Here is a 24496-nt window from a genome sequence, read left to right on the forward strand (position 1 = left end):
CATGCAAAAGTTGTGCAGTTTGTTTTACAGATTTTTCCTCAAGACAGGTTCCTGGTGGACATAAAAGGATTCACCAAGCCAAAAACATCTGATCAAGTTTTGGCGTCACAGAAGTTTAGGAACTGATGATAGATCTCAATCTTCCCCCGCCAAACAACTATAACTGAAGAAACTGGTTTACTGGTTTCCTATGAGTATTTGGTTATATAGTATTCTATTTTTGTTTGGTTTGATGAAGATCTTATTAAGGTTTTTAGGTGTGTCTTTTAAAAAAAAAATGTTTAAAACCAAGGTATGGTTCAATGCTACCCTTTTTAAAAGTATCTAATAATATCTAATTTGAAATCTAAAATATGTGTGGCTAACAAAAAACACACATTATTCATTGTTAAATGAATTTGGTGTTAGGATTGAGTTGTTTTATTTATATTTTAAACAACAAATACTTCCACGAGGTGATTCACAGCCACATCAACATCATGCATCCAAAATAAGCAAAGGCAAATTTCAATATAGTGGAAAATATTGTAAGATCGATGAATCAAACTCATATTTAGAGAAAACCAAAATGAAAAGATAAGAACGAGGAATCAAACTCAGATTCTTTTATATGTTTGACATATTACATGTTTTTTCCAAGGTATTATCTCTAGAGTGTTATGTTACAGAAAAAAAAAAATTCTAGAGTGTGAGTGGATTCTTCGATCTTACAATATTAACATGTTTGGTATATTAAATATTTGCTAATATGGATGGTTATGTTTGTATGTAAACCCACAATTGTCATATAAACTTATTGACATAGCTAATGCGGGATTAGCTTTCTTAAACTGTTCATAATTACCGCTTTTTAATCTTGGTTGGTGTTAATCTATCATTTGGTTTTCCAAATCAAAACTAGCTCAGTTGTTATCCTTTTATTTGTCATTTGGTTTTCCAAATCAAAACTAGCTCGGTTGTTATCCTTTGATTTCGGTTTGGTTCCCAACTGTTTTGTGAAATCACGTGGTATGTTTTCGAATTATATTATTGTAAAGTTTTTTGTATATACAAAAATTTCATGTTTTATAATTCCAAAAATATGGCATGGTTTAAGTAATATATGTTGTTTATGAAATCTTATTAAGTGACTTCTTATTTAATATATAAGAGGATTTAAGTTTTATTAACTAAAATTAATAATAAATAGTAATATGTGGTTTAAGTGATTTCTTATTCAATATATAACTTTACTTAGATAATTGAAATGCGTAAAAAAATATATTATAATATGTGATAAATAGATAATTTGTTCGATAGGTAGTGTATGATATGTTGCCAATATATATATATTAATTCATATAGCCAAGAAATATAAATTTAAAGTATATTTACACATGTTAAATTAACTAAATAAGTGAAAAAAGATTACACAGAATTAGAAGATGGTTATTTGAGATTTCCTAAAAAAATAAAAGCATTTATTTAAAAGCATATATTAAAAATATCCAGAGGCACAGAATAGTAAATACTTCAAAATTTCAAGGTGGTCTCAAAAAAACTTCTTGTATTTTAGTAGTATTTTTTTGTTTTATAAAATTTTAAACTTCAATCCTAAATCTCTACCACTTAACTTTAAACTTTAAAGTATAGATTAGTTAACACAAGAAATATTAGTATATATTTACTTCTTTAGTATAATATTTTGGTCATTTTGATTCTTAGAGTTTAAATTTGTTACAACAAATTTTTTTAGTGTTATCCTATAATATTTCTCTTTTAAAATTATATAACAAAATCTGGGATACTAATTGAAAGTTGCTAGTACTTCCTCCGTTTCAAAATGTTATATGTTTTGGTTTTTCTACATAGATTAATTAAACATATTAAATTTAATACTAGTATTAAATGCATAAATTTATTGATTATATATTTTTCGTGATTTTAAATTAATAAGAATTCAGTAAATATAATTTTTTTTGAAATTTACAATTAATTATTATTAGTTGATAAAAATTATATTGAAAATATAAAAGATGTATTTATGAAACGGAGTTACAGAAGGAGTATAATAAAAAAATATTATAGAAATCGGGTAAAAAACAATATGCACCAAAAGGCTAATATCAACAATTATTAACTTTTAGAAAAACTGTTGTTGAATTACTTTTTTTTCTTTTTGGTTAAAATACATCTCACCAAAACTGATCTCCTCCTTCATCATCGACATCATTTTCTGGTTATGCCTGAACAGTCTTCCACAATACGGTGCCGTCCTAACGCTTGTCCATCTCCGATCTCAGACATCTCCTCCCTTCATCATCGCTTCAAAGGTAAACCTTTTCTTCCACCAATGCACTCTCGTTTACACTTCATAATGAAACAAAACCAATCTCAATCTCAATCTCATCTCACGACCAATCTTGTTTCTCTTTAGGGTTCTGATTAATCATTCCGACAAGAAACAAAAAAAACAAAACAAAGATTGCATCTTTGTAATAAAAAAAAAGATCCGAAAATGTTCACCAAGATCATGAAACTGGGCCAGAAGAAATTCAACAAATCGGATCAAGACAACACCTCCGGCGTCAACACCGTGGTCCGCAGCAGCCGGCCCCCAACCGCCGCCGCAGCTCCTACACCAAACGGCGAATCACAATCCTCCGCGGCTCCGTCGCCTTCGCAGACACCGAACCACCCAATGTTCACAACGCCGCCTTCCCTCGAAGTCCTCCCACTTCTAAAAGACGTCTCTTCCTCAGACCGTCCTCTCCTCTTCATGAAGAAGGCTCACATGTGTTCTTGCCAATGCGACTTCTCAGATTCATTGATCATGCCCCGCGAGAAAGAGATCAAGAGGCAGACGCTTCTCGAGCTCGTGGACTTCCTCCACTCTTCCTCGGGCAAAGTGAACGAGACGATGCAGAGCGAGCTCATAAGAATGGTCTCGGCCAACATGTTCAGGTGTCTCCCACCTGCGCATTACGAGAACACCGGAGCTCCTCCCGAAGGTAACGATCCCGAAGAGGAAGAGCCTTATCTTGAGCCATGGTGGCCTCATCTGCAGCTTGTCTACGAGCTTCTCTTGCGTTACGTCGTGTCTTCGGAGATAGAGCCCAGGACTGCTAAGAAGTTCATCAACCACACATTCGTGTCGAGGCTGCTCGATCTGTTCGACTCTGAGGATCCTAGAGAGAGGGAATATTTGAAGACTGTGCTTCACAGGATCTACGGGAAGTTCATATTCCACCGTCCTTTCATCAGGTGCTCCATTTACAACATTTTCTACAAGTACTTGTACGAGACGGAGAGGTGTGTTGGAATAGGAGAGTTGTTGGAGATTCTCGGGAGTGTGATCAATGGGTTTACGGTACCGATGAGAGAGGAGCATGTGTTGTATCTTGTGAAAGCTATTTTGCCGTTACACAAGTCTAAAGGTATCTCCATTTTCCACCAGCAGCTGTCGTATTGCGTGGTGCAGTTTGTGGAGAAAGATTACAAGTTGGCTGATACTGTGATCCGTGGGCTGTTGAAGTACTGGCCTCTTACGAATTGTAATAAGGAGGTTCTGTTCTTGGGAGAGCTTGAAGAGGTTTTGGATGTTACAGAGCCTTCGGAGTTTCAGCGTTCTGTTGTTCCTCTTTTTAGGAAGATTGGGAAGTGTCTTAACAGCGCAAACTTCCAGGTTCGTTTTCTCAAACCTTGTTGTATGTTTTTGTCTTTTTGATAGTGTTGTGTGTTGATTAAGAGAGAGTGTAGGTTGCAGAGAGAGCTCTTTTCTTGTGGAACAACGAGCATATCGTGGGGTTGATAGCTGAGAACAAAGATGTGATCTTTCCGATAATCTTTGAAGCATTGGAGAGGAACATGAAAGGACATTGGAACCAAGCGGTGCATGGTTTGTCTGAGAACGTTAGGAGAATGTTTATGGAGATGGACACTGAGCTGTTTGAAGAGTGTGAGAAACAACATGCGCAGAATGAAGCTAAGGCTTGTGAGTTGTTGGAACAAAGAGAGATGACATGGAAGAGACTTGAAGAGGCTGCTTCTTTAGCTGCAAACTAATGGCTCTTTTAGTTTTTTTTTTCTTTTTTTTCCCTTTACAAGAGTAATGTTTTTAGAAACTTTCTAATAATTTGTTTATTCTTTTATTTCATTTGTTTTTGGTCCCTTGTAAATGGCGACCTCCTGATATTCATAGAAGATAAGTTTAGTGCTGTTAAGTGCAGCTTCTGCAAAACTTGCTTGCAGTTAACTATGTGGTTTACAAGGATTGTCGACGATGATAATATATTTTATTTAACTACTCTTGACTCAATATTTTAAAAGCTGTGGACGATGAACCAATACTTCATACCATAATGTGATAATTGGGTAAAGAGAGTAAAATCCAACATATCTTAGAAGACTTCATCCATGTTTTAACACATACCATTTCCTTACAATTTTGACATTAAACTTTAGTATTTCCAATGTCTTACTCTCTTTTTCTTCTTTTTGAAATGGAGTAACTCTAAAGTTATGTTGAGTTTTACTTACCTTTCTATATTGGTGTAAAAAAACAAGGTGATACATGAAAAATTGAGTTATTAGTATGTTTATTCCAGTTTTTGGAGTAGTTTCATTTTTCATTCAAAAAGAATTTACTCCATATTTAGAGTGAGAAATGAAGTAGAATTTGGAATCACTTTTAGACAAGCAAATATACTGAGAAAGAGAGCACCAAAATTTTTTTTTTTTTTGTAACGAAGAGAGCACCAAAACTAGATATGCACTTCCTCAGTGTGTGGAAACGCGTCTGAGCACATACCGGCCACCGGAGGTCCATTTTTCTTGTCTTATAGTTGTTCTTTGTTTCTCTTTCCTTTCAGTATTGGTGGAGCTCTTTGCCTCGTATGGTTGGCTTTAGACTTTGGCGTCGTAATCTTTTTCTCCAGTGAAAGCGGTCGGCTTTCGGCTCCGACTTCTGACCCTTATTCTTCAGGGTGTAGTTGGCTTCCCCATGTGTTTCTGATATGTATAACTCTTTTGTTTTCGTGTTTGATGGCTTGGTGTTTTGGATGAGATATCGACTCTGGCCGATTGACGCTCTCCGATGGATGGAATTCAGACGATGAAGATGCATGGTTGTAGTTGCTGGATTTCTTAAACTCGTGTGTGGTGGTTTGGTGTTTTGGATGAGATCTCGATTGTGTTCGATGGATGTTCTCTGTTGGAAGGAGCTCAGACGCTGAAGATATATGCGTTGTAGTTCCTGTTTCCGGTGTGTTCCGGTGCCGTTTAGTTAACCGGAGTTGACTCTCTAGGTGGTGAAGATGCGGAGGTTATTATGACGCGTGTTTCTTATTGACTGAGAGTTTAAACATGTGTTCCAACCACAATAATCTCTCGACGCGTGATGTTGAATGGCGTCTCTTCCCTTTCGTTTGTAGTTTGCTGGACTTATAGCTCAAGTATTTATCTTTAGTTTGTTTTTTTTTAGTTTAGGCCTTCGGTATTTGATTTTTCTTAAGATGTATAAATTTTGTTTTTTTGGATTTCAGTCTTTTAATAAAAACCGATGACAAAAAAAAGAAGTAGAATTTGAAAAGATTTTATTCTAAAATACTCCTTCTTTTTCGATTTAATTGTAGTTGTATGAAAAAAATTTCGTTTCAAAATAAGTGTCGTTTTCGAGTTTCAATGCAAAATTTATTAAAATGATTCTCTATTTTAGTTTTCTATTGGTTGAAATGTGGTTACATGTATAGATAATTATGTTTTTATCTTGGAAATATACAAAATCATATGTTTTCTTAATCTGTGTGTATAAATCTAGAACGACAATTAAAATGAAACGGAGAGACTATAATTTACAGTAGTGAAAAATGAAATGATATTGAAAATACTTTTACGCCACTTATTATCTACACAACACTTGTTTAAAATTCATTGTAGTTAAAGAGAGAAAAAAGGTTTTGGACACAACACAAGAAGTGAAAGATGGAAAAGTTACAACTTGATGAACAATTGCATTTGATTTGATGAGAACAAAGTTCTTTGAAGTTGCCTTGGCATCCCCATTTTGGTTTTGTAATGTTGTGAACCCAAACGAATAAAATAAAATAAAAATAATAATGAGCCAGCCATTTTACACCAAAGAACCAATCAATTGGACGGTCCAAATCCTATCAAGTTATCCTTGTGGTCTACGACAATAATAGAGTTGATGTCGACAAAACACAAATCATTAACAAAGACAACAATGATAACGTTAAACGTGGTCGCGGCGGAGCATTGCTTCCGAATATCATCCCGAAGAAATTGTTGTCATTATTGCTGCTGCTTCCTCTTGACGTACCACCTATAGCGCCAGTCCCTCCACCGCCATAACCAGAATAAGAATCGCCGCTCTGACCTTCATCATCCCTGCTCTCCCCCAAAAATCATTAAAAGATGTTATGCCTTATAAAATAGACCCTGTTATGCTAAAGGTCAAAAAGGATACATTAATGCGTTTTAAAAGGTATAATGGATCCACTAAAAGTGGAATTATCTTTTTCTACTTAAGGGTCCCATCTCTCTTAACTACATTTCCATGATAATTACATCATAACTACCAAAAATTTCTTGACTTTTTGCGTATTATAAATTGATTATTAAAATGTAGATGCATCATCAAAATCTACATATCTTAATTGAAATTTTAAGTTATGACATACATTTGCCTAAATCGACAAAAAACTTGAAAGAGTATAGTCTAAAACCAATTCAGACACTAGTCAAGTTGGTCGGTTCTCCAGGCAGACGATCACGTGCGTCGTCTACTTGAGGTCTGGAATACTGCCAAATATCTAACGTCTGAAATGATATTCACTTTAATTTTCCAAAACTAGTGACTTGTTAGATTCTTTATAATTAATCAAGATGATTTTTTTTTTTTTTTAATTGACTCGACATAATAATCTGTTCCAAAAGATCACAAACAATCGCGACCTACAAGCCATTATTATTAATGACATACGTAACTAGACTCTATAAGAAATAACTAAACTATAAACCCAACATCAACAAAAGAATATAAATAAAAAAATACAGGTTCTTTTTTTTTTTTTTTTTTTTTTTTTTTTTTTTTTTATATTATAATCATCCGTAAAAACGGGATTTAGTTTCGATTACAAACTCGACTCGAACAAAAGCTTCCATGCCTATATATTACAACAACTAGCTTCGCCCACCCACTAAACCCGGCACATTCCGCTAGAGTGTTTTTAATAAACCTAGAAATCGAATCCTGTTCTCAACCATTAACGAAAACCACGAAGAAGTGAGGTTCTCCTCGTTACCGAGGATGCCGGGAGTCCCCGCGTCGTTTCTGGAGTAGCTAGGTTTCGATGAACTCGCCGAAGCTTATAATCGTCACCACCGTGAAGCACATAACGCTAATGAAGAAGGGAGTGGAAGACATACCATCGGAAAAATGCTCCAATCCCGCTGTACAACCCCACAAGCGCCATAACCGAACTAAGCCTAAAAGACCCAAAGGTCTAAGAAGCCCAAATCGGAGAGCAAAAAGACGGGACGAGACTACCGTAACACCCTGAAACCAATAAAGCTCTGAACCTGCAAAAGAAACTGAAACAACACTACTTCGAACCCGCCAAGGGAAGGCTGAAGCATCGGGATGCGTTGAATCACCATTAGGAGTCACCAAAGCAAAAGAAAACCCACAAACCACGCGAGCCTCTAATGCCAAGCCCAACGCCGCCTCCGAGAACCGGAGAACGGAAACCTCTTGCGGACAGGAAACAGAGCCGGTGACAACGACTCCGAACAAACAATGAAAGACAAGAGCTTAAACACCGAGAAGCTTGTCGACGAGCTTCTACGGCATGACTGGAGACAAGGAACCGGAAGAGGAAAGAGGAATGGGTGAGGACTCGAAATGTCGCCTCAGATAGGCCATTGACGACCTCACCGACACCGCGACAATCCGAACCACTACGGACCACCACCGGAGGGGCTAACACGCGCCAACACCGCCGGCTAAGCCCGCTTTCGAGTAGACCAACCTCCAAAACACCCACGGCAAAGGTCACACGAGGCTTGTCCTTCCTCGACACCGAGAACAAGACAGAGTCTCACGACCACCACCACTCCGCCACAAACCAAGGATAAGTAGACCACCGGATCTACAACCAGATCTGAAAAACGAAGCCTCGAAAACCTCCTCGTCGAACTGTCGTCTCGCAAGGGCAAAGATCCACTTGACTGTCCCTAAAATCCGACTCCTCCAAGACCCAACCCAACACCCACTGCGCCACAACTCCAAACACCAGCAAGCTCACGACAGGCCAAACATCCTCTCGAGCGGAGCCTAACCCAAAGGAACCTCCGGAGCCAGAACCAAAAGCAAAGCAGCAGAGAGGGATAGATCCCGGACGAGCAAAGAGAAAAGAGTAAAGGGAGGAGGAAGGGGGAGCCGACGCCGGAGAACGCGCTCGCACGCGCCGGAGACGTCGGACCCAAAAGCTTATCTGATAATGAGAAGTCGGGAGAGAAAGCAGATGAGATGAGATCTTATGTATTAACTTTAAAAAAAACATGCGCTAGTCACGCGGTTTCACAGCTAATATAATTATAGTAACATTAAACATGGACATGAATGAGATAATGCACTTATCAATGTTTTGTTTTCCACTTTCTAGTAATTTTAAAGACGAAGCAAAAACAAAATCATAAAAGTGGAAAAAAGTACCTGGGACCGCCGAAAACGCCAGCGTTTTGAGTGAGCTGGTCTACTTGAGCCGCAGCTTTAGGCTGGACACTCGAAGCTTTAGAGTACAGTGTGCTCACTCCTTCACCAGACGCCACGAAGAAAGCTCCGTTCTCCATCAAATCTCCTTCTGATCTCCAGTTCCAATTCGCCCACTCACCATCGTCTGTCGAATCCACTCGCTTCGTCACCTGCTTCAACCAAAAAAACCTCACAATCAGCTATATGTGTCTCACGCGCCACCATGGAGCGTGGTATTAAAAAGAGTAATGAAGAAGAAGAAAAGTGTGTGGACGAAGAGAAGCCCACATGGCTGTAATACACTAATACCATACACATACCATCACTGTCTCACTACTCCTAGACCCAGTTCCTCTAAAAAAAAGATTCTTTTACTGTCTATACAAATACTATTTCAATATATCATATTTTAACATTGTAGTATACAACATTTCCACATACTTTTTTCCTCCTATCAAAAGATTAACAACTGTCCATGTGAAAGATGAACTGGATTCATAGGACCATTTTTTTAGCAACTCATTAGACCATCTTTTACTCAATTTCTTTACTATCAACTGTTCAAAAGATAAGTTCAAGCCTAAATCTTTCCACTAAACAAATTAAATGAAACAGTTAAGCAAAGGCTACTCAAGATAAACCAAAAAAGGAAAGATCTTTTGATATGGGTAATACAAAAACTTGCAATCAAAATCAAATTCTATAGTAAAAGAGCCTAAAATCTCTAACTAAAACCCTATAAAGTTTTGAAATAATGAAGCAAAAGCTACTAAAAATAACCAAAGAAGGAAAGATCTTTCCATATGGGCAAATCCAAAAACTTTTAATCAAAATCAAAGTCTATAGTAAAATAACCTAAAAACTTGAGAGTTGATAAAAGTTGACCTCTTTGGCGCTAGGATTAGAAGGAGCAGAGTAACGATTCCCTTGACTGTTAATAGTGGGATTACCACTACCACCAATAGCATACATCTTCCAAGACGTAAAATCATTATTCACAACATGAATATACCCTCTCCGACACCTAGGCATCCTCTGAACAAGCCCCTGTCCGAAATGGTTAAACGCAATCGTCACCTGCATCCCCGTATCCAGCACGTACTTATCATCATGACCCAACAGCATCACCTCATCGTGATGAGTAAAATAATTGTTCGATATCGTAATCGCCGTCGAGCCCAACACGACATCGATAAGCCCATCGGTGCAATGACTCAAGGAACAGTGGTCGACCCAGATCTTCTGAGATCCGAAGATGGAGATCCCGTCGCCGTCGGATCTACCTCTCCTCCCGACTTTGGTCGGCGAAGCGGCGACGACGGCTCCTCCCGAGGGTTTACAGTCGTAGATGTGGATGTTGTGGACGATGACGTGCTGCACGTACTGGATGGTCAAGCAGCCGTTGCCGGTGACGTGGACGGCGGATCCACGGCCGTCGAGGGTTTTGTAGCTGTTGATGATGAGTTCTTGTTTCAAGCGGATGAACATGTTGGAGGAGAAGACGATCCAGAGGGGCTCTTCTTGGATGACGGCGTGGCGGAGTGTCCCTGGGGTTGGGTTCGCTGGGTTGTTGTCGGAGGAGTCTGTGACGGTGTAGATCCGGCCGTTTTTGCCGCCGAGGGTGCCGGAGCCGAAGCCGATGGAGCAGTCGGCGAGTCTTTGACGGTTGGAGGACCAGTCGGAGGAGTCGCAGCGCCAGCAGTCGTCGATTGGGTTTCCGGTACCGCAAGTGGAGGAGGAGGAGGAGGAGGTGAGTTGTCTCCGTGAGAGGGATGCATTGATTGTACTGATGAAGAAGAGAGTTTTGTTTATTTTCTGGGAAAATGTGGAGATTATTAGAGAGAGAGAAAGGATGTTGTTTTTTTTTTACCTTGTGACGTGGAGAGCGACGGAGTCAGGGGAAGGGTGTTGGTGAGGGAGAGTGAGGTTTAGGGGTGGTGTAGCTTGGAGGAGTGTGAAGAAGAGGCAGAGCAAGACAATGGTGTTGGAGGAGAAGTGTGGAGGAAGCATCGTTAATGGCGGATTGTGAGGTTGCAGAGTAGTACTTGCAGTGTGTTGCAAAGTGTCAAACGAAGAATGTTGGTTGAGAAATGCGAGGAAGGAAAAGCAGAGAAGGATTTGGAATCCAGATGAGAGAGAGAGAGAGAGAGCTGCCAAGAAGAAAGAGATGAAGAAGATGATGTTCTCTCTCCTCTCTTTTTCTGTTGCTTCTGCTCTCTGCTGGAGACAAAGGATAATGGGTCTTCTCTGAGCTTTTTATTCTGTTTTGAGTTTTTCTTTGCAACTAAGCCCGTACTTTTATTGGGCCTATGGGTTTAGTACTGTTTGTAACATGGTTTATTATATTCCCCTTTCGCATTATGGAGGTGATCAGTGCCAGGTTTGGTTCGATTCAACAAACATCAACTAAATGAAAAACTCGAGTATTGTCCTTAATTACAATCTACAACCCGAACTTTATCCAAATCTTATTACCATTTTCACCTAATTAGCTTAATAAGTCGAGATAAAATATAAAATAGATTGGTTTAGTTAAAAACACACATAATAATATACCCAAAACACTAGTTCCGAACAGAGCCTTATTAAAAAAAAAAGAAGTTCCGAAATATTACTCGTTTTTTATCAATAAAAAAACGATATTACTTTTATAAGATCAAAAAAAGAAAGAAAAAAGAAAAAAGAAATATAAACCGGGAAGAAAACCAATGCTTCTCTTTGTCTCACTTGGAGATTTGTGTCCTCTGTCACGGAGTTTGGTTAGACTTTTAGGCCATCTCACTTGGTAATGGTAACCCAGCACGTACTTATTTTAGGCCTACAGGCTCAATTCTGTTTGGAAACAAGGTTTATTATATGCCCCCCCCCCCTCGCATTAAGTATGTGTGGCTAATAAATCATTAACTCATTTCAATTGTCCCAAATTCCAAATCCGGAAAATGGCTCTCCGATCTGTCAAAACGCCGTTTGCAACTCCCACCGCCGCCGTCTCCTCCTCAATTGTCAACAAACCACAGTCTTTCAGATTCGCCTCTAAACCGAGGGCATCACTCGCCGTCTACAACAACCACCACCAACCGATCTCCATCACTCGATCGAATCTTATACCCAAACTCAAACCATCATCTCCCGCCGCGAAATTCAGGTGCTCGGCGTCGTCGTCGTCGGCGCTCACGCCGCAGCTTAGAGATACGCTGGAGAAGCTGGTGAACTCGGAGAAAGTCGTGTTATTCATGAAAGGCACGAGGGATTTCCCCATGTGCGGATTCTCGAACACGGTGGTGCAGATCCTCAAGAATCTCAACGTCCCCTTCGAAGACGTCAACATTCTCGAGAACGAGATGCTGAGGCAGGGGCTGAAAGAGTACTCGAACTGGCCCACGTTTCCTCAGCTTTACATCGACGGCGAGTTCTTCGGTGGCTGTGACATCACTCTCGAGGCGTTTCAGAGTGGGGAGTTGCAGGAAGTTGTTGAAAGAGCTATTTGTTCTTGATGCTTGTCTTTGGGTTTTGTAACAATGCTATTTGATCCTATTGTGTGATGGATTTAGTTATAGCTATGTGCTTGAATCTATACATTATAAAACTCTTCTTGATGTCTTAGAGTTTATGGTTGGTGGTAACACTACATGAGACATATTGTATAATGGAACTAGCTATGTAACAATAGTACCACTATGCACCTGAAACTCTATCCATTACTAAAGTCTTCTTGATGTCTAAGAGTTTATGGTTGGTTAAGTAACCTAAGAGACATATTGTATGATGAACAATAATACCTCTGTGTACCTGAAACTCTATACATTACAGGTCTTGAGTGTGTCTCTTTGTTGATTTGATCCTTTGCTATGTGCCTCTTTCTTTTGTTTCATTTGTTTAGTCTGCGCTTTTCTGTTGTTAAGATGCTACAAAGATTCAGTCTATGAAGATTCCAGTATCTTCCTGGGTAGTATTAGACTTTGTCTCTGACTAGAGAGATTCATGGGTTGTTGTGTTCCTGCACATTCATGCAAGATTGCTTGCTGGTATGATGAAAAAGTGCAGGCTAGGTCATCACAGTCATTCTACTAGTGCAGGGCCTAGAGAAATGATGCTCATACATAATCCTGTGAACAATCACTCTGCTTTAGTGATGGTCATTTGCATAATCATCCTTAGCTAACAACATTTTCAATCTAATCTCATTCAAAATCCTCCTTGATGTTGCTTGCGTAGATTTTTTTTTTGGAAATGCTACAGTTTCCTGTATTTAAACTCCATTTTTAAAAAACATGTGTGCTTGGAAAAATATATTCTGAAACCAGTTGGTGATTACTGAGAAGTAAAGGAAGACCACACAATATTTTTGGCTGTCTAATTCGTTTTAATCTTTACAGCTGCTAAATGGCAAAAAGGTAATTACGTAGATTCGGTCCTTACCTGAACCACACGGAGCAGAGAGAGATATCTACGACAGAGCATGGAGATAGAGAATCCACGTGGCCCAATGAAATAGCCACGTAGGCTCTCTCTACCCAATCACAATCTGAGTTTAGATTCGCTTCCTACAAAACCTTACTTATACGATCACTCTTCCACGCTGACAAAACATCCAAAACACCTCTCTCGTTCACATCTTTCTTCTTTGTGGTAAACAGAAAGGGAGACAAGAATGGCATCGAACTCGCTCATGAGCTGCGGCATCGCCGCTGTCTACCCTTCTCTTCTTTCTTCTTCAAAATCTAAATTCGTCTCCGCCGGAGTTGCTCTCCCCAACGCCGGCAATGTTGGCCGTGTCAGAATGGCTGCTCACTGGATGCCCGGCGAGCCACGACCAGCTTACCTCGACGGTTCTGCTCCTGGGTACGCAAATCACACTGTTTAAAGCTTGTCTTTACGTTATAGCATGCTTCACGTTTCAGAAAGTCATCTTCTTTTACTCTGTTTCTTGCGTACTACGTAACCCTTTAGATATGTGTCTAGAAGAGATGATTGAAACCCTTTCTGATGACAAAAGGTTCTGACTTCAAGATTGGTGGCAGTTTTGATAAGTTTCAGCTTTTGAGCTATTGGTTACAAATATGTGCAGTGACTTTGGGTTTGACCCACTCGGACTTGGAGAGGTTCCAGAGAACCTTGAGAGGTACAAAGAATCAGAGCTCATCCACTGTAGATGGGCTATGCTTGCTGTTGTAAGTTTCAACACTTACTTCAATATCCAATATTTTAGTTTTTTCTTTTAAAGTTTAATCTAATGTAAAAAGGGTTTATGATTGTAGCCAGGGATATTGGTACCAGAGGCTTTGGGATATGGAAACTGGGTTAAGGCTCAAGAATGGGCAGCCGTACCTGGAGGACAAGCCACTTACTTGGGGAACCCAGTCCCTTGGGGTACTTTGCCCACAATCTTGGCTATAGAGTTTTTAGCTATTGCATTTGTTGAGCACCAGAGGAGTATGGAGAAAGACCCTGAGAAAAAGAAGTACCCGGGAGGTGCATTTGACCCTCTTGGATACTCCAAAGACCCAAAGAAGTTCGAGGAGTTGAAAGTTAAAGAGATCAAGAACGGTAAACAAACACATACACATCTTGGATCATTTTTAATAAAATGCATATCTGATGTTATGTTTTTTTTTCTTTGGTGGGTAATATGTTAGGGAGGCTTGCGTTGTTGGCGTTTGTAGGCTTCTGTGTGCAACAATCTGCCTACCCAGGCACAGGACCATTGGAGAACCTGGCTACTCACTTGGCGGATCCATGGCACAAAAACATTGGCGATGTTGTTATCCCTTTCAACTAGTGACTTGTAAGAAAAGATAGTAATATATCCTATGAGCTTTATGTGTATCAAAACTCTGTGTAGTGAAAGACAGATTGTGAAACCTATGTTTTGTCTCGGTGATCGATTGCTCATGCGAGCTTGTTGAAGTCTATGTGATTAAACTTTTTGAATCGAAAATTTGATTCATGATATATGCTTATTTGAAACAAATTTGCATCGTATATATTTCTGAATGCAATGAACGGAAACATTGAAGTCGGTTATTTATATCCTATAAAATTCGATATTGATTGAATGATTAAAGATCTTAACAGTATCAATATTTTTAAAACTGTTCGAGCCCGGTCCTACAAATCCTGACCCGAAAGCAATGAAACCCAAAACTCGATCACATACAAAGAAGGTTTAGGAAGAGACATAAGCCTATAAAGGTTAGAGCCATCCGGGCTCAAAGAGTCAAATACACCGAGCTCGAAAGAGTCAACTAAAACGTAGAAGAATCAATATTTTATCATAATTTAAAAACATTTGTATTCCTTTTTAGATGTTCACAATCTGTTTTGAAAACTAAGAGCCAGATATTATGTATCTCTTATAACCGCATGATTTTCATATCTATGACTATGAGTTATAAATTTTAACTTCATATATGTGACCATGGTTGTATCAAAAGACACTTCCCTAGATCTCATATTGCAAAGTAAACAAGCATAGGACGTATGTTATATAACTAGTTAATGCATTACATTTAAGATTACCGAACTGCACTTGACTGAACTGCACTTGTACTATACTTGCATATTTCAGAAATTAAATAGATTAGGTCAAGAAATGAGAACGGTTTGGTGTCATACAAGGTAGATGAAAGTTCGAAAAATTAGAATAACAAGGATTAAGGTGTCTCGAAAATTAAAATTAAATTATAGAAATACTTTATTTTATATGCAAGGTTCAAGTACTAGTAGAAGTTATAATAGCTAACTAAAGCAACGAAGAGCTTCTTGCTCTATTCACTGAGACATCTTCTCTCCAGCCAAGTCTTCAACTGTAAGGCTAAGAGAATCCATGGATCCTTTCTTGAACTCTTCGCCTCGAGCAGCAAGGAACTCTTCCACGCTCCCTGGCTCTCCAAACCAACCACGACGGTCTGCAATCAAATGTAGATTATCACACCCTTCACATCGTACCACTACAACTCCCTTCTCGTATGACTCTCTGCTCGCCATCTTCATCGATCTTGTGTCACAGACCTTGCAAGTAAAGACCATCATGAAGTCATGCCTCGGGTTTATTTTCAACTGGGACTTGTACTTTACAATCAGTTCCTCAGAGGCTGTCCCAGGGGAGGTGGAAGAAGCTTTGGTAAGTTCAGCTGCAGAGTTTGAAGAGTTGCAGCAGCCATTGGCTACTGCAGATCCACTAAAGTGTCTGTGTAATAGTCCCAAATATGCATAATCTCTGCTCAAGAGTGACTTTGATTGCGCAAGCTTACCTGCTAAGACATGAGATAAACCATTATTACTAGCAGCTAAGACAGTCAGTAAACAACAACAGGCAAGCACAGGAAACTCCAAGCTAACAGATCTTATATCTCAAACATCAACCATAGATGTAAATAATGGTCAACGCAAAGTGAAGAGCAGCCACAAATTGTCAAATTAAGTGTTTGCATAAGAGCTCTAAAATCAAAGAAGGACCAAACAGAGATGCAAAACAATGTTAAATCACAGATGAAAGTCTTGGAATACTAACTTAAATCTATGCCTAATCTATAAGTGCTTAGCAGAAGTGTTTAATATTTTTTTAACATTTTCTTTTCTGTTTAAAAAAAAAAAAATTAAAAAAGTAACCAATCGCGTGCCGCCACATATCAGTGGGGCCCGCGTAACAGAACAAACAACTTTGTTTCCAGCGCTTAATCAAGCGTTCTTTCTTGAACAAGACTTGGATTCACTCCCTATGGTGAACCTTCAAATTCACTACCTCCCTAATAACCAATCAAAGTGCCAACTAGATTAATGATTAAAAATATTAAATATTTTTTTCAAAAATCAAAATAATTAAAAAAAATAAATAGTGTCAATTTTAATAATGCTAATATCATTATCTAATCCATAAACTCAAACTCTATACCCTAAATCCAAATTTTAAACCCTAAATTCTAAATTATAAACCCAAACTCTATACCCTAAACCCAAATTCTATACCCTAAACCCAAACCATAAATCATAAACCCAAAAACCTGAACTCTAAACCCAAACCTATACCCTAAACCCAAATCCTAGACTCTAAACCCAAAACGTAAATACAAAATCCAAACCCTATACCCTAAATATTTGGATTAAAATTGATGTTGTTCTTTTGAAATTTAAGGTTAAGAATTAAATTTTGGATTTAGAGTTTATGGTTTGGGTTACTGTCTAGGGTTTGGGTTTAGGATCTACGGTTTGGGTTTAGGGTTTATGGTTTGGTTTTAGAGTATATGATTTGAGTGTAGTGTCTATGGTTTGAGTTTAGAGTATAATTTTGGGTTTAAAGTTTAGATTTCTTGGTTTATGATTTATAGTTTGGGTTTAGGGTTTAAGATTTAGGTTTAGGGTATAGAGTTTGGGTTTAGGGTATAGAGTTTGAGTTTATAATTTAAAATTTAGGGTTTAGAATTTGGATTTAGGATATATAGTTTGAATTTAGGGATTAAATATTGACATTAGCATTATTAATATAATATTATTTATTTTTTTAATTATTTTATAATTAGTCTAGTTGGCATTTTGATTGGTTATTAGAGAAGTGGTGAATTTGAAGGTTCACCATAGGGGTGAACCCAAGTCTTGTCCTTCTTTCTTCCTGGTTTCTTCTTTTTCCCTTTTTTTTTTATTAAAATATGCTAAGCACCCCTCTAAACACTAGGGTTAATGGTGCTCTCAGTGTTTAGCTAAAACGCCCGTCTTTGATATGTTCCTGTAAGATTAATTTTAATGATTTCTATAATGAAATCTAACCCAAGACCACAATCTAGATTTAGATTAATTCAATCCTAATGCAGTTCTAAAAAAGATAGAATGACTAACCTTGATCCATGCTTGGATGTAATCCCACCAATTGATGTTCTCCTCTTTAATCTTTTCCTTTATGAAATTTTCTTGATGGACAATAAATTCCTAAACCTTAATCTCTCTTTAATGGTCTGAATTGTTATTATGTGTTTTAGAAAGACTCGTAAGACGTACATAACAAAACGATGCACGAGATCTTTTTATATTATCAAAGGGTTGTGTGTTAAGCAACACAACTCTCCACAATTCAAACACAACTCTTCGGTAATAACCGTACCACAATGTACGCTCATATATATTATATACTATTATGTTATATATATATATTTATATATAACTTATAACATATATGTATATTAAGAGATTAAGAACATTTATAAATATAAGGTAAAGTAGGAGGGTTATCAATACACCCGGATTCTAATTCATTAATCGAAACCGATCCATCACAGTATTGTCTTTTATATTAGAATCTAAAATCTTAATATGAACTTGAACTTATATTAAACCGATACACACATAGATCATATAGAATATAAAATATTCTTACATTCTCCCACTTGACCTTTGTGTTGCCTTCAGTGTTTAATAACTTTAATGTGCACTTCTACATCAAGTTCATTTGATCTTTACTAAAATCAAAACTGATTGAATCATAGCGGTTGCACATCATTTAATCGATATGGTCCCTTCCATGTATCACAGACCAATTCTAACTTTATATTATCCTTACATGAGAAGAACTTTTATTTCTCAAACCAAACATATGTTATCTACAAACCATAAGTGTATACACATACTTTAATGATAACATAATTAATAAATCAGAAACATAATCTTTAAGTGAATTTTCGGTGTCAAATACATAATGAGCATCCCATAACTAAAATAGCAAAGCCTTATCTATAATACCCATACGTTCTACATGGCCATTGAACGCCTTGGGTGGTAAACCTTTAGTTAGCGGATCCGCTACCATCATGTCCGTCCTTATGTGCTCGAATGACACACTCTGTTTCTGAACTTCTTCTTTAACAGACAAGTATTTTAACTCCATGTGCTTAGCACCCTTTGAGTACTTGTCGTTCTTTGAAAAGAAGACTGCTGCAGAATTATCGCAGTAAATTCTCAGCGGCTTGGCTATAGTGTCGACAATCCGAAGCCCTGAGATAAAGTTCCGCAGCCATAATGCATGAATTGTGGCCTCAAAGCATGCCACAAATTCAGCCTCCATAGTGGAAGTAGCAATGACAGACTGCTTTCCACTCTTCCATGATATTGCTCCCCCAGCTAATAGGAACAAGTATCCAAACGTCAATTTTCTACTATCAACGCATCTGGCATAGTCTGAATCTGAATATCCAATGACTTCTAGCTGATCAGATCTCCTATACGTAAGCATGTGCTCTTTGGTGCCTTGCAAGTACCTAAGAACCTTCTTTGCAGCTTTCCAGTGGTCCATTCCAGGATTACTTTGATATCGACCCAACATTCCAACAGCAAAGTTGATATCAGGTCGAGTACATGTCTGAACATAGTTCAGACTCCCAACCACCGACGCATAGGGAATTCTTTCTATTTCTTTACGCTCCAATTCATTCTTAGGACATTGCATTTTACTGAACTTATCCCCTTTCTGAATTGGAGCTATTCCTGCGGAGCATTTTTCCATTCTATATCTCGCTAAGATCTTATTGATATATCCTTTCTGAGACAGACTTAAAAGTCCTTGTGATCTATCTCGAAAGATTTCTATCCCGATCACATAAGATGCCTCACCCATATCTTTCATTTCAAAGTTCTTAGATAGATACTTCTTTACATCATGTAACATACCCATGTCATTTGCAGCAAGCAAAATATCATCAACATATAGGACTAAAATCATAATCTTACTCCCACTGATCTTAATGTAGATACATCGATCAACAATGATCTCTACAAAACCATATGACGTGATGGTATCATTAAACTTTATATACCATTGTCGAGAAGCTTGTTTTAGTCCATATATTGACTTTCTCAGCTTACACACCAAATTTTCTTTTCCTGCGACCACGAAACCTTCTGGTTGGTCCATATATACTTCCTCCTCAAGATCTCCATTCAAAAAGGCGGTTTTCACATCCATATGGTGAAGCTCAAGATCATAATGAGCCACCAAAGCCAAAACAATTCTAAGAGAATCCTTCTTTGAGACAGGGGAGAATGTCTCTTTATAGTCAATGCCATCTTTTTGAGTGAAACCTTTAGCAACAAGACGACATTTACGTCTTTCAGGTTTACCTTTCGAGTCGCGCTTAGTCTTACAGACCCATTTACAACCAACGGTTTTGAAACCATCGGACAACTCTACTAAGTCCCATACATGATTATCACTCATAGATTTCATTTCTTCTTTTGAAGCATCAAACCACTCTTCAGAATTGTCACTTTCCATGGCCATTTTGAATGAGATCGGATCTTCATCCATGCTTATGTCACATTCATTTTCAATAGAGTAAACCACATAATCGTTTGAAATGGCAGATCTTCTTTCTCTTCCAGATCGCCTTAAAAGTATTTGTGGTTCACTATTCTCTTCTTGAATTATGACATGTTCATCAATAGTATTTTCAGCTAGAGGAACTGGTACATCATTATGTTGTCCCATTGTGTCACTGCATTCTGTTGCAACACTAGGAACAACTACCTTAGGTGGAATTACAGGTGAAGAAACTTCAACCTGAACCTCATTAATGTCCACCTTTCGTTGTGCACCACTCCCACTAGTTTCACCATTTTCAATGAACCTAGCATTACCCGAATCAACTATTCTCGTACTATAGTTAGGGCAATAAAATGTATACCCCTTTGATTTTTCAGGATAGCCAATGAAAGATCCACTGACAGTCCTAGAATCAAGTTTCTTTTCTTGTGGATTATATAGCCTTACTTCTGCTGGACAACCCCATACACGTAGATGTCTTAAACTAGGTTTCCTTCCCGTCCACAGTTCATAAGGAGTCTTAGGAACTGCCTTACTAGGCACCCGGTTCAGCACATACGTTGCAGTTCTTAATGCATATATCCACAATGAAAGGGGTAAAGAGCAATTATTCATCATGCTCCTAACCATCTCTATCAAGGTACGATTCCGCCTCTCAGCTACACCATTCTGCTGAGGAGTACCAGGCATAGTGTATTGTGCACATATGCCTCTACTTTCAAATAACTTTGCAAATGGACCAGGACATTGTCCACTTTCATCAAATTTTCCATAAAATTCACCACCTCTGTCAGATCTCACTACTTTCACCTTTTTATCTAACTGCCTTTCCGCCTCGTCAATAAATACCTCTAGGACATTCACAGACTTAGATTTTTCATGCAGTAGATAGGTATATCCATACCGTGAGTAATCATCAATAAATGTGATGAAATATTTTTCGCCACTCCATGAAGGAGCATCGAAGGGGCCGCATATGTCGGTGTGTATTAACTCAAGAAGCTGAGTGCTTCTTGTGGCTGATTTCTTTAAAGTATGTTTCGTCTGCTTTCCTTTAATGCAGTCTATGCATACATCTAAGTCACTAAAATCCAACTGAGGAAGAATTTCATTCTTTACCAACCTCATTATTCTTTCTTTGGAAATATGATCTAATCGTTGATGCCACAAGAAAGCAGAATTTTCATTAATTGCGCTACGCTTAATGCCTCGACTTTCAACATTAAATAGGGATTCAGAAAACTTTGCATCAAGATTGAACTTATAAAGTGAATCAAATAAAATACCACTACCATAAAAGTAATCATTTCGGTACAATGTGAAAACACCATGTGCAACCTTAATACTAAAACCTAAATTCTCCAACCTACTAACAGAAACAAGATTTCTAGCACACTCAGGTACATAGAGACATCCTTCAAGATCCACATGACTTCCAGTGTCCAAGATCAATCTATACGTCCCAATTCCTTCTATTCGTGCCTTCATCCTATTTCCCATGAACAAGTACTGTTCAGGTCCTCTTATGGGCTGGATCGAACTGAATCCCTGTTTAATATGAGACATATGAGTAGTAACACCAGAATCTAACCACCAAGTATTATTAGGAACTTCAACAAGATTCATTTCTTAGCAAACAAAGCTGTAATGTTTACATTTCTTGTCGAACCAACCCTTCCTTTTAGGACAATCCTTCTTGAAGTGTCCTACTTACTTACAAAAGAAACACTTCTTTTCCTTCTGGATTTGACTTTCAGGCCCTTTCACGAAGTTCTTAACATTCCTTTTGTCCTTCCTACTTGATGTTCTTTTGCTGCTACTGGCACTTCCAAGACCAACGAGGTTAGCAACTTGATCTTTCATCTTCCTTAATCTCCCCTCCTCTTGAATTAGCATAGCCTTTAATTCCTTAAAGTTCCATTTATCCTTAATGGTGTTGTAGTTCACCTGAAACTGGCTAAATTCAAGAGGTAGAGAGTTCATTATGAATTGAACCAAGAACTGCTCATGCACCTCCATTCCTAAGGTCGTTAACTTTGCTGCCAGATTAGACATGTGCGTCACATGATCATGGATTGGCTGAGACCAGTCAAACTTTTTCGTAGTTAGCTCATTCATGAGACTTCCTACAGTCGATTTGTCAGCCAATTCTGATTGTGAACACTCCTTAATTTTCTCTATGAATTCCCTTGCTTTCTCTGTCTTAGGCATTGATGGCTTAATACTTTCCGCCATCGTCAACCTCATAAGGTTCAAGCTCAGCCTGTTAGATCGCTCCCATCTCTCATAACGAGACTTTTCAGATTCGGAGCTATCTACTGTAATGGCCGAAGGTTCCTCATCAGTTAGTATGGCGGAGTCCAGAGCCATTACACCCAGTGTAAACCGGATTTGCTCGATCCACTCACCATAGTTGAGGCCATTAAACTTTACCACAGAGTTAGCAGATGCAAACACATTTGATGAAGCTGCAAGCATTCATACATATTTACCCGTTAGTGTTTGAGACTTTAATATATATTCAGACTAATAGAAACTTTAACACTTATATTTTAAATAACCTTTGGGTAATATTTAAACACAAACACTTTCAGTGGTGCCAAAAAAAAAAAACTTTAATAACTAATCATTTTAAAATCAAGTCAAATGGTATATTACCTTTGGGCATATATACTACCAACTTTAAATAGAAAATGACTAGTTCTTTTCTTATTATTAACTATACTCAATGATCCACCTTTGGATGATCTCCTAGAATATAGAAAATAAAATAATTAATCACTAAAACTTTAATGTCATTTAGCATCTCTTTAGTCATGATTCATTATACTATATTAATTTTAATAATTATAAGTATATAACAAGATCACTTTGGTGACTAACATGTTATAAACTATATAAATATTAAATAGATTCTAATATTATGTTAATATTTCATAACATAGTTTTCTATATTGTGTTAATATTTCATAACACAAATACCTATTAATAAAATGCAGCGGAAGCATTTTAACTAATTATTTATATAATATTTTAAATTAATAAAATATCTTTATAAAATGTCCCAAACAATATGGACATCCAAACAATTAACCGGCAACACTATTTTATGGTCCGGTTTATATTTCCTTTCTTATTGTGACGATCTTTAAAGTCATGATTCTTAATGGTGACTTTTCAAATATTACGGCTGTAACCGTAACCATCACCGTCATCATACATGCGTGCATGTTAAATAAAATCCCAGAAAACATCATTCTTTCATACGTAGATTACTGTTTCCTTTTGGTTCTATCTATGAATCTTTCCACCAATCAACATAAGCAAGTTATTTAACTTAACCCTTTTAAAAGATTTTTACGGCGGTGATATAGAGAACCGTAATCATTTCTGGACACATAATCTACGCATCCTTTCGAACAAATAACTCTACACAGATTTCATGCACGCACTCCATACGTTGTTAAATATACTTTTATTTCTGTTCGCACATGAACCATATGTGAATTTTGTTAAATCACAGCCTTTAATTGTGACTTTCCACACAAAATTAAACCGCATGCATGCGAATACATTAAACAACGTACGGTTATGAATTGTACGTTTAGTTAATTATATTTTTCAAGCCACTGATTTCCGTTATGCCTTCTCTTAGTGATACGTAAACACATTGCCATCATGTTTCGTGAAAGTCTTTTAGTTAGAAAAGTCCCGTGGCTTGATCCATGTAATTAAACACTCGTTCTCAGACTTGGTCGAATGTATTTTTCACGGACGTTTTAATTCCGTTCGATTACCGAGAACTTTACTATTAATGGATCATGAACACTCTTTAAAATGGATTCAACCATATATGCTCATGAACCAATAAGAACTAATTACAGTGAATCAATTAAATCTAGATTTGCTCTGATACCACATGTAAGATTAACTTTAATGATTTCTATAATGAAATCTAACCCAAGACCACAATCTAGATTTAGATTAATTCAACCCTAATGCATTTCTAAAGAAGATAGAATGACTAACCTTGATCCATGCTTGGATGTAATCCCACCAATTGATGTTCTCCTCTTTAACCTTTTCTTTTATGAAATTTTCTTGATGGACAATAAATTCTAAACCTTAATCTCTTTTAATGGTCTGAATTGTTATTATGTGTTTTAGAAAGACTCGTAAGACGTACATAACAAAACGATGCACGAGATCTTTTTATATTATCAAAGGGTTGTGTGTTAAGCAACACAACTCTCCACAATTCAAACACAACTCTTCGGTAATAACCGTACCACAATGTACGCTCATATATATTATATACTATTATGTTATATATATATATATATATATATATATATATATATTTATATATAACTTATAACATATATGTATATTAAGAGATTAAGGACATTTATAAATATAAAGTAAAGTAGGAGGGT

General features: G+C 37.5%; 4 protein-coding genes across 5 annotated transcripts; 3 read left to right on the plus strand and 1 right to left on the minus strand.

Annotated features, from left to right (window-relative positions):
* Nucleotides 1-2152: 2152 nt before the first annotated feature.
* Nucleotides 2153-4285, plus strand: LOC108817624 (serine/threonine protein phosphatase 2A 57 kDa regulatory subunit B' epsilon isoform). The gene is made up of 3 exons (XM_018590359.2): nucleotides 2153-2312; nucleotides 2417-3664; nucleotides 3739-4285. Exons 2-3 carry the CDS (start codon nucleotides 2498-2500, stop codon nucleotides 4042-4044), a joined length of 1473 nt encoding a protein of 490 aa, XP_018445861.1. The 5' UTR covers nucleotides 2153-2312; nucleotides 2417-2497; the 3' UTR covers nucleotides 4045-4285.
* Nucleotides 4286-6072: 1787 nt separating this feature from the next.
* Nucleotides 6073-10995, minus strand: LOC108817625 (probable pectate lyase 13). Of its 2 annotated transcripts, none has more exons than XM_018590361.2 (4): nucleotides 10626-10994; nucleotides 9641-10541; nucleotides 8717-8925; nucleotides 6073-6387 (listed from the first exon to the last, which is right to left on the minus strand). In XM_018590361.2, exons 1-4 carry the CDS (start codon nucleotides 10763-10765, stop codon nucleotides 6168-6170), a joined length of 1470 nt encoding a protein of 489 aa, XP_018445863.2. In that variant the 5' UTR covers nucleotides 10766-10994; the 3' UTR covers nucleotides 6073-6167. The 2 variants fall into 2 exon arrangements, with proteins under 2 accessions (XP_018445863.2, XP_056847249.1); XM_056991269.1 differs by lacking the exon at nucleotides 6073-6387 and adding an exon at nucleotides 7105-8495 and having other exon boundaries at nucleotides 10626-10995.
* Nucleotides 10996-11645: 650 nt separating this feature from the next.
* LOC108832015 (monothiol glutaredoxin-S14, chloroplastic) lies at nucleotides 11646-12356 on the plus strand. Its single transcript, XM_018605505.2, has one exon. The coding sequence runs from the start codon at nucleotides 11695-11697 to the stop codon at nucleotides 12247-12249; it is 555 nt and encodes a 184-aa protein (XP_018461007.1). The 5' UTR covers nucleotides 11646-11694; the 3' UTR covers nucleotides 12250-12356.
* A 980-nt stretch (nucleotides 12357-13336) lies between these two features.
* LOC108832014 (chlorophyll a-b binding protein 6, chloroplastic) lies at nucleotides 13337-14707 on the plus strand. The gene is made up of 4 exons (XM_056991039.1): nucleotides 13337-13597; nucleotides 13824-13926; nucleotides 14014-14302; nucleotides 14392-14707. The coding sequence occupies exons 1-4, from the start codon at nucleotides 13407-13409 to the stop codon at nucleotides 14532-14534; spliced, it is 726 nt and encodes a 241-aa protein (XP_056847019.1). The 5' UTR covers nucleotides 13337-13406; the 3' UTR covers nucleotides 14535-14707.
* The last annotated feature ends 9789 nt before the right edge of the window (nucleotides 14708-24496 follow it).

This window comes from Raphanus sativus, chromosome 7, assembly GCF_000801105.2.
Source record: "Raphanus sativus cultivar WK10039 chromosome 7, ASM80110v3, whole genome shotgun sequence".
Lineage (NCBI taxonomy): Eukaryota > Viridiplantae > Streptophyta > Magnoliopsida > Brassicales > Brassicaceae > Raphanus > Raphanus sativus.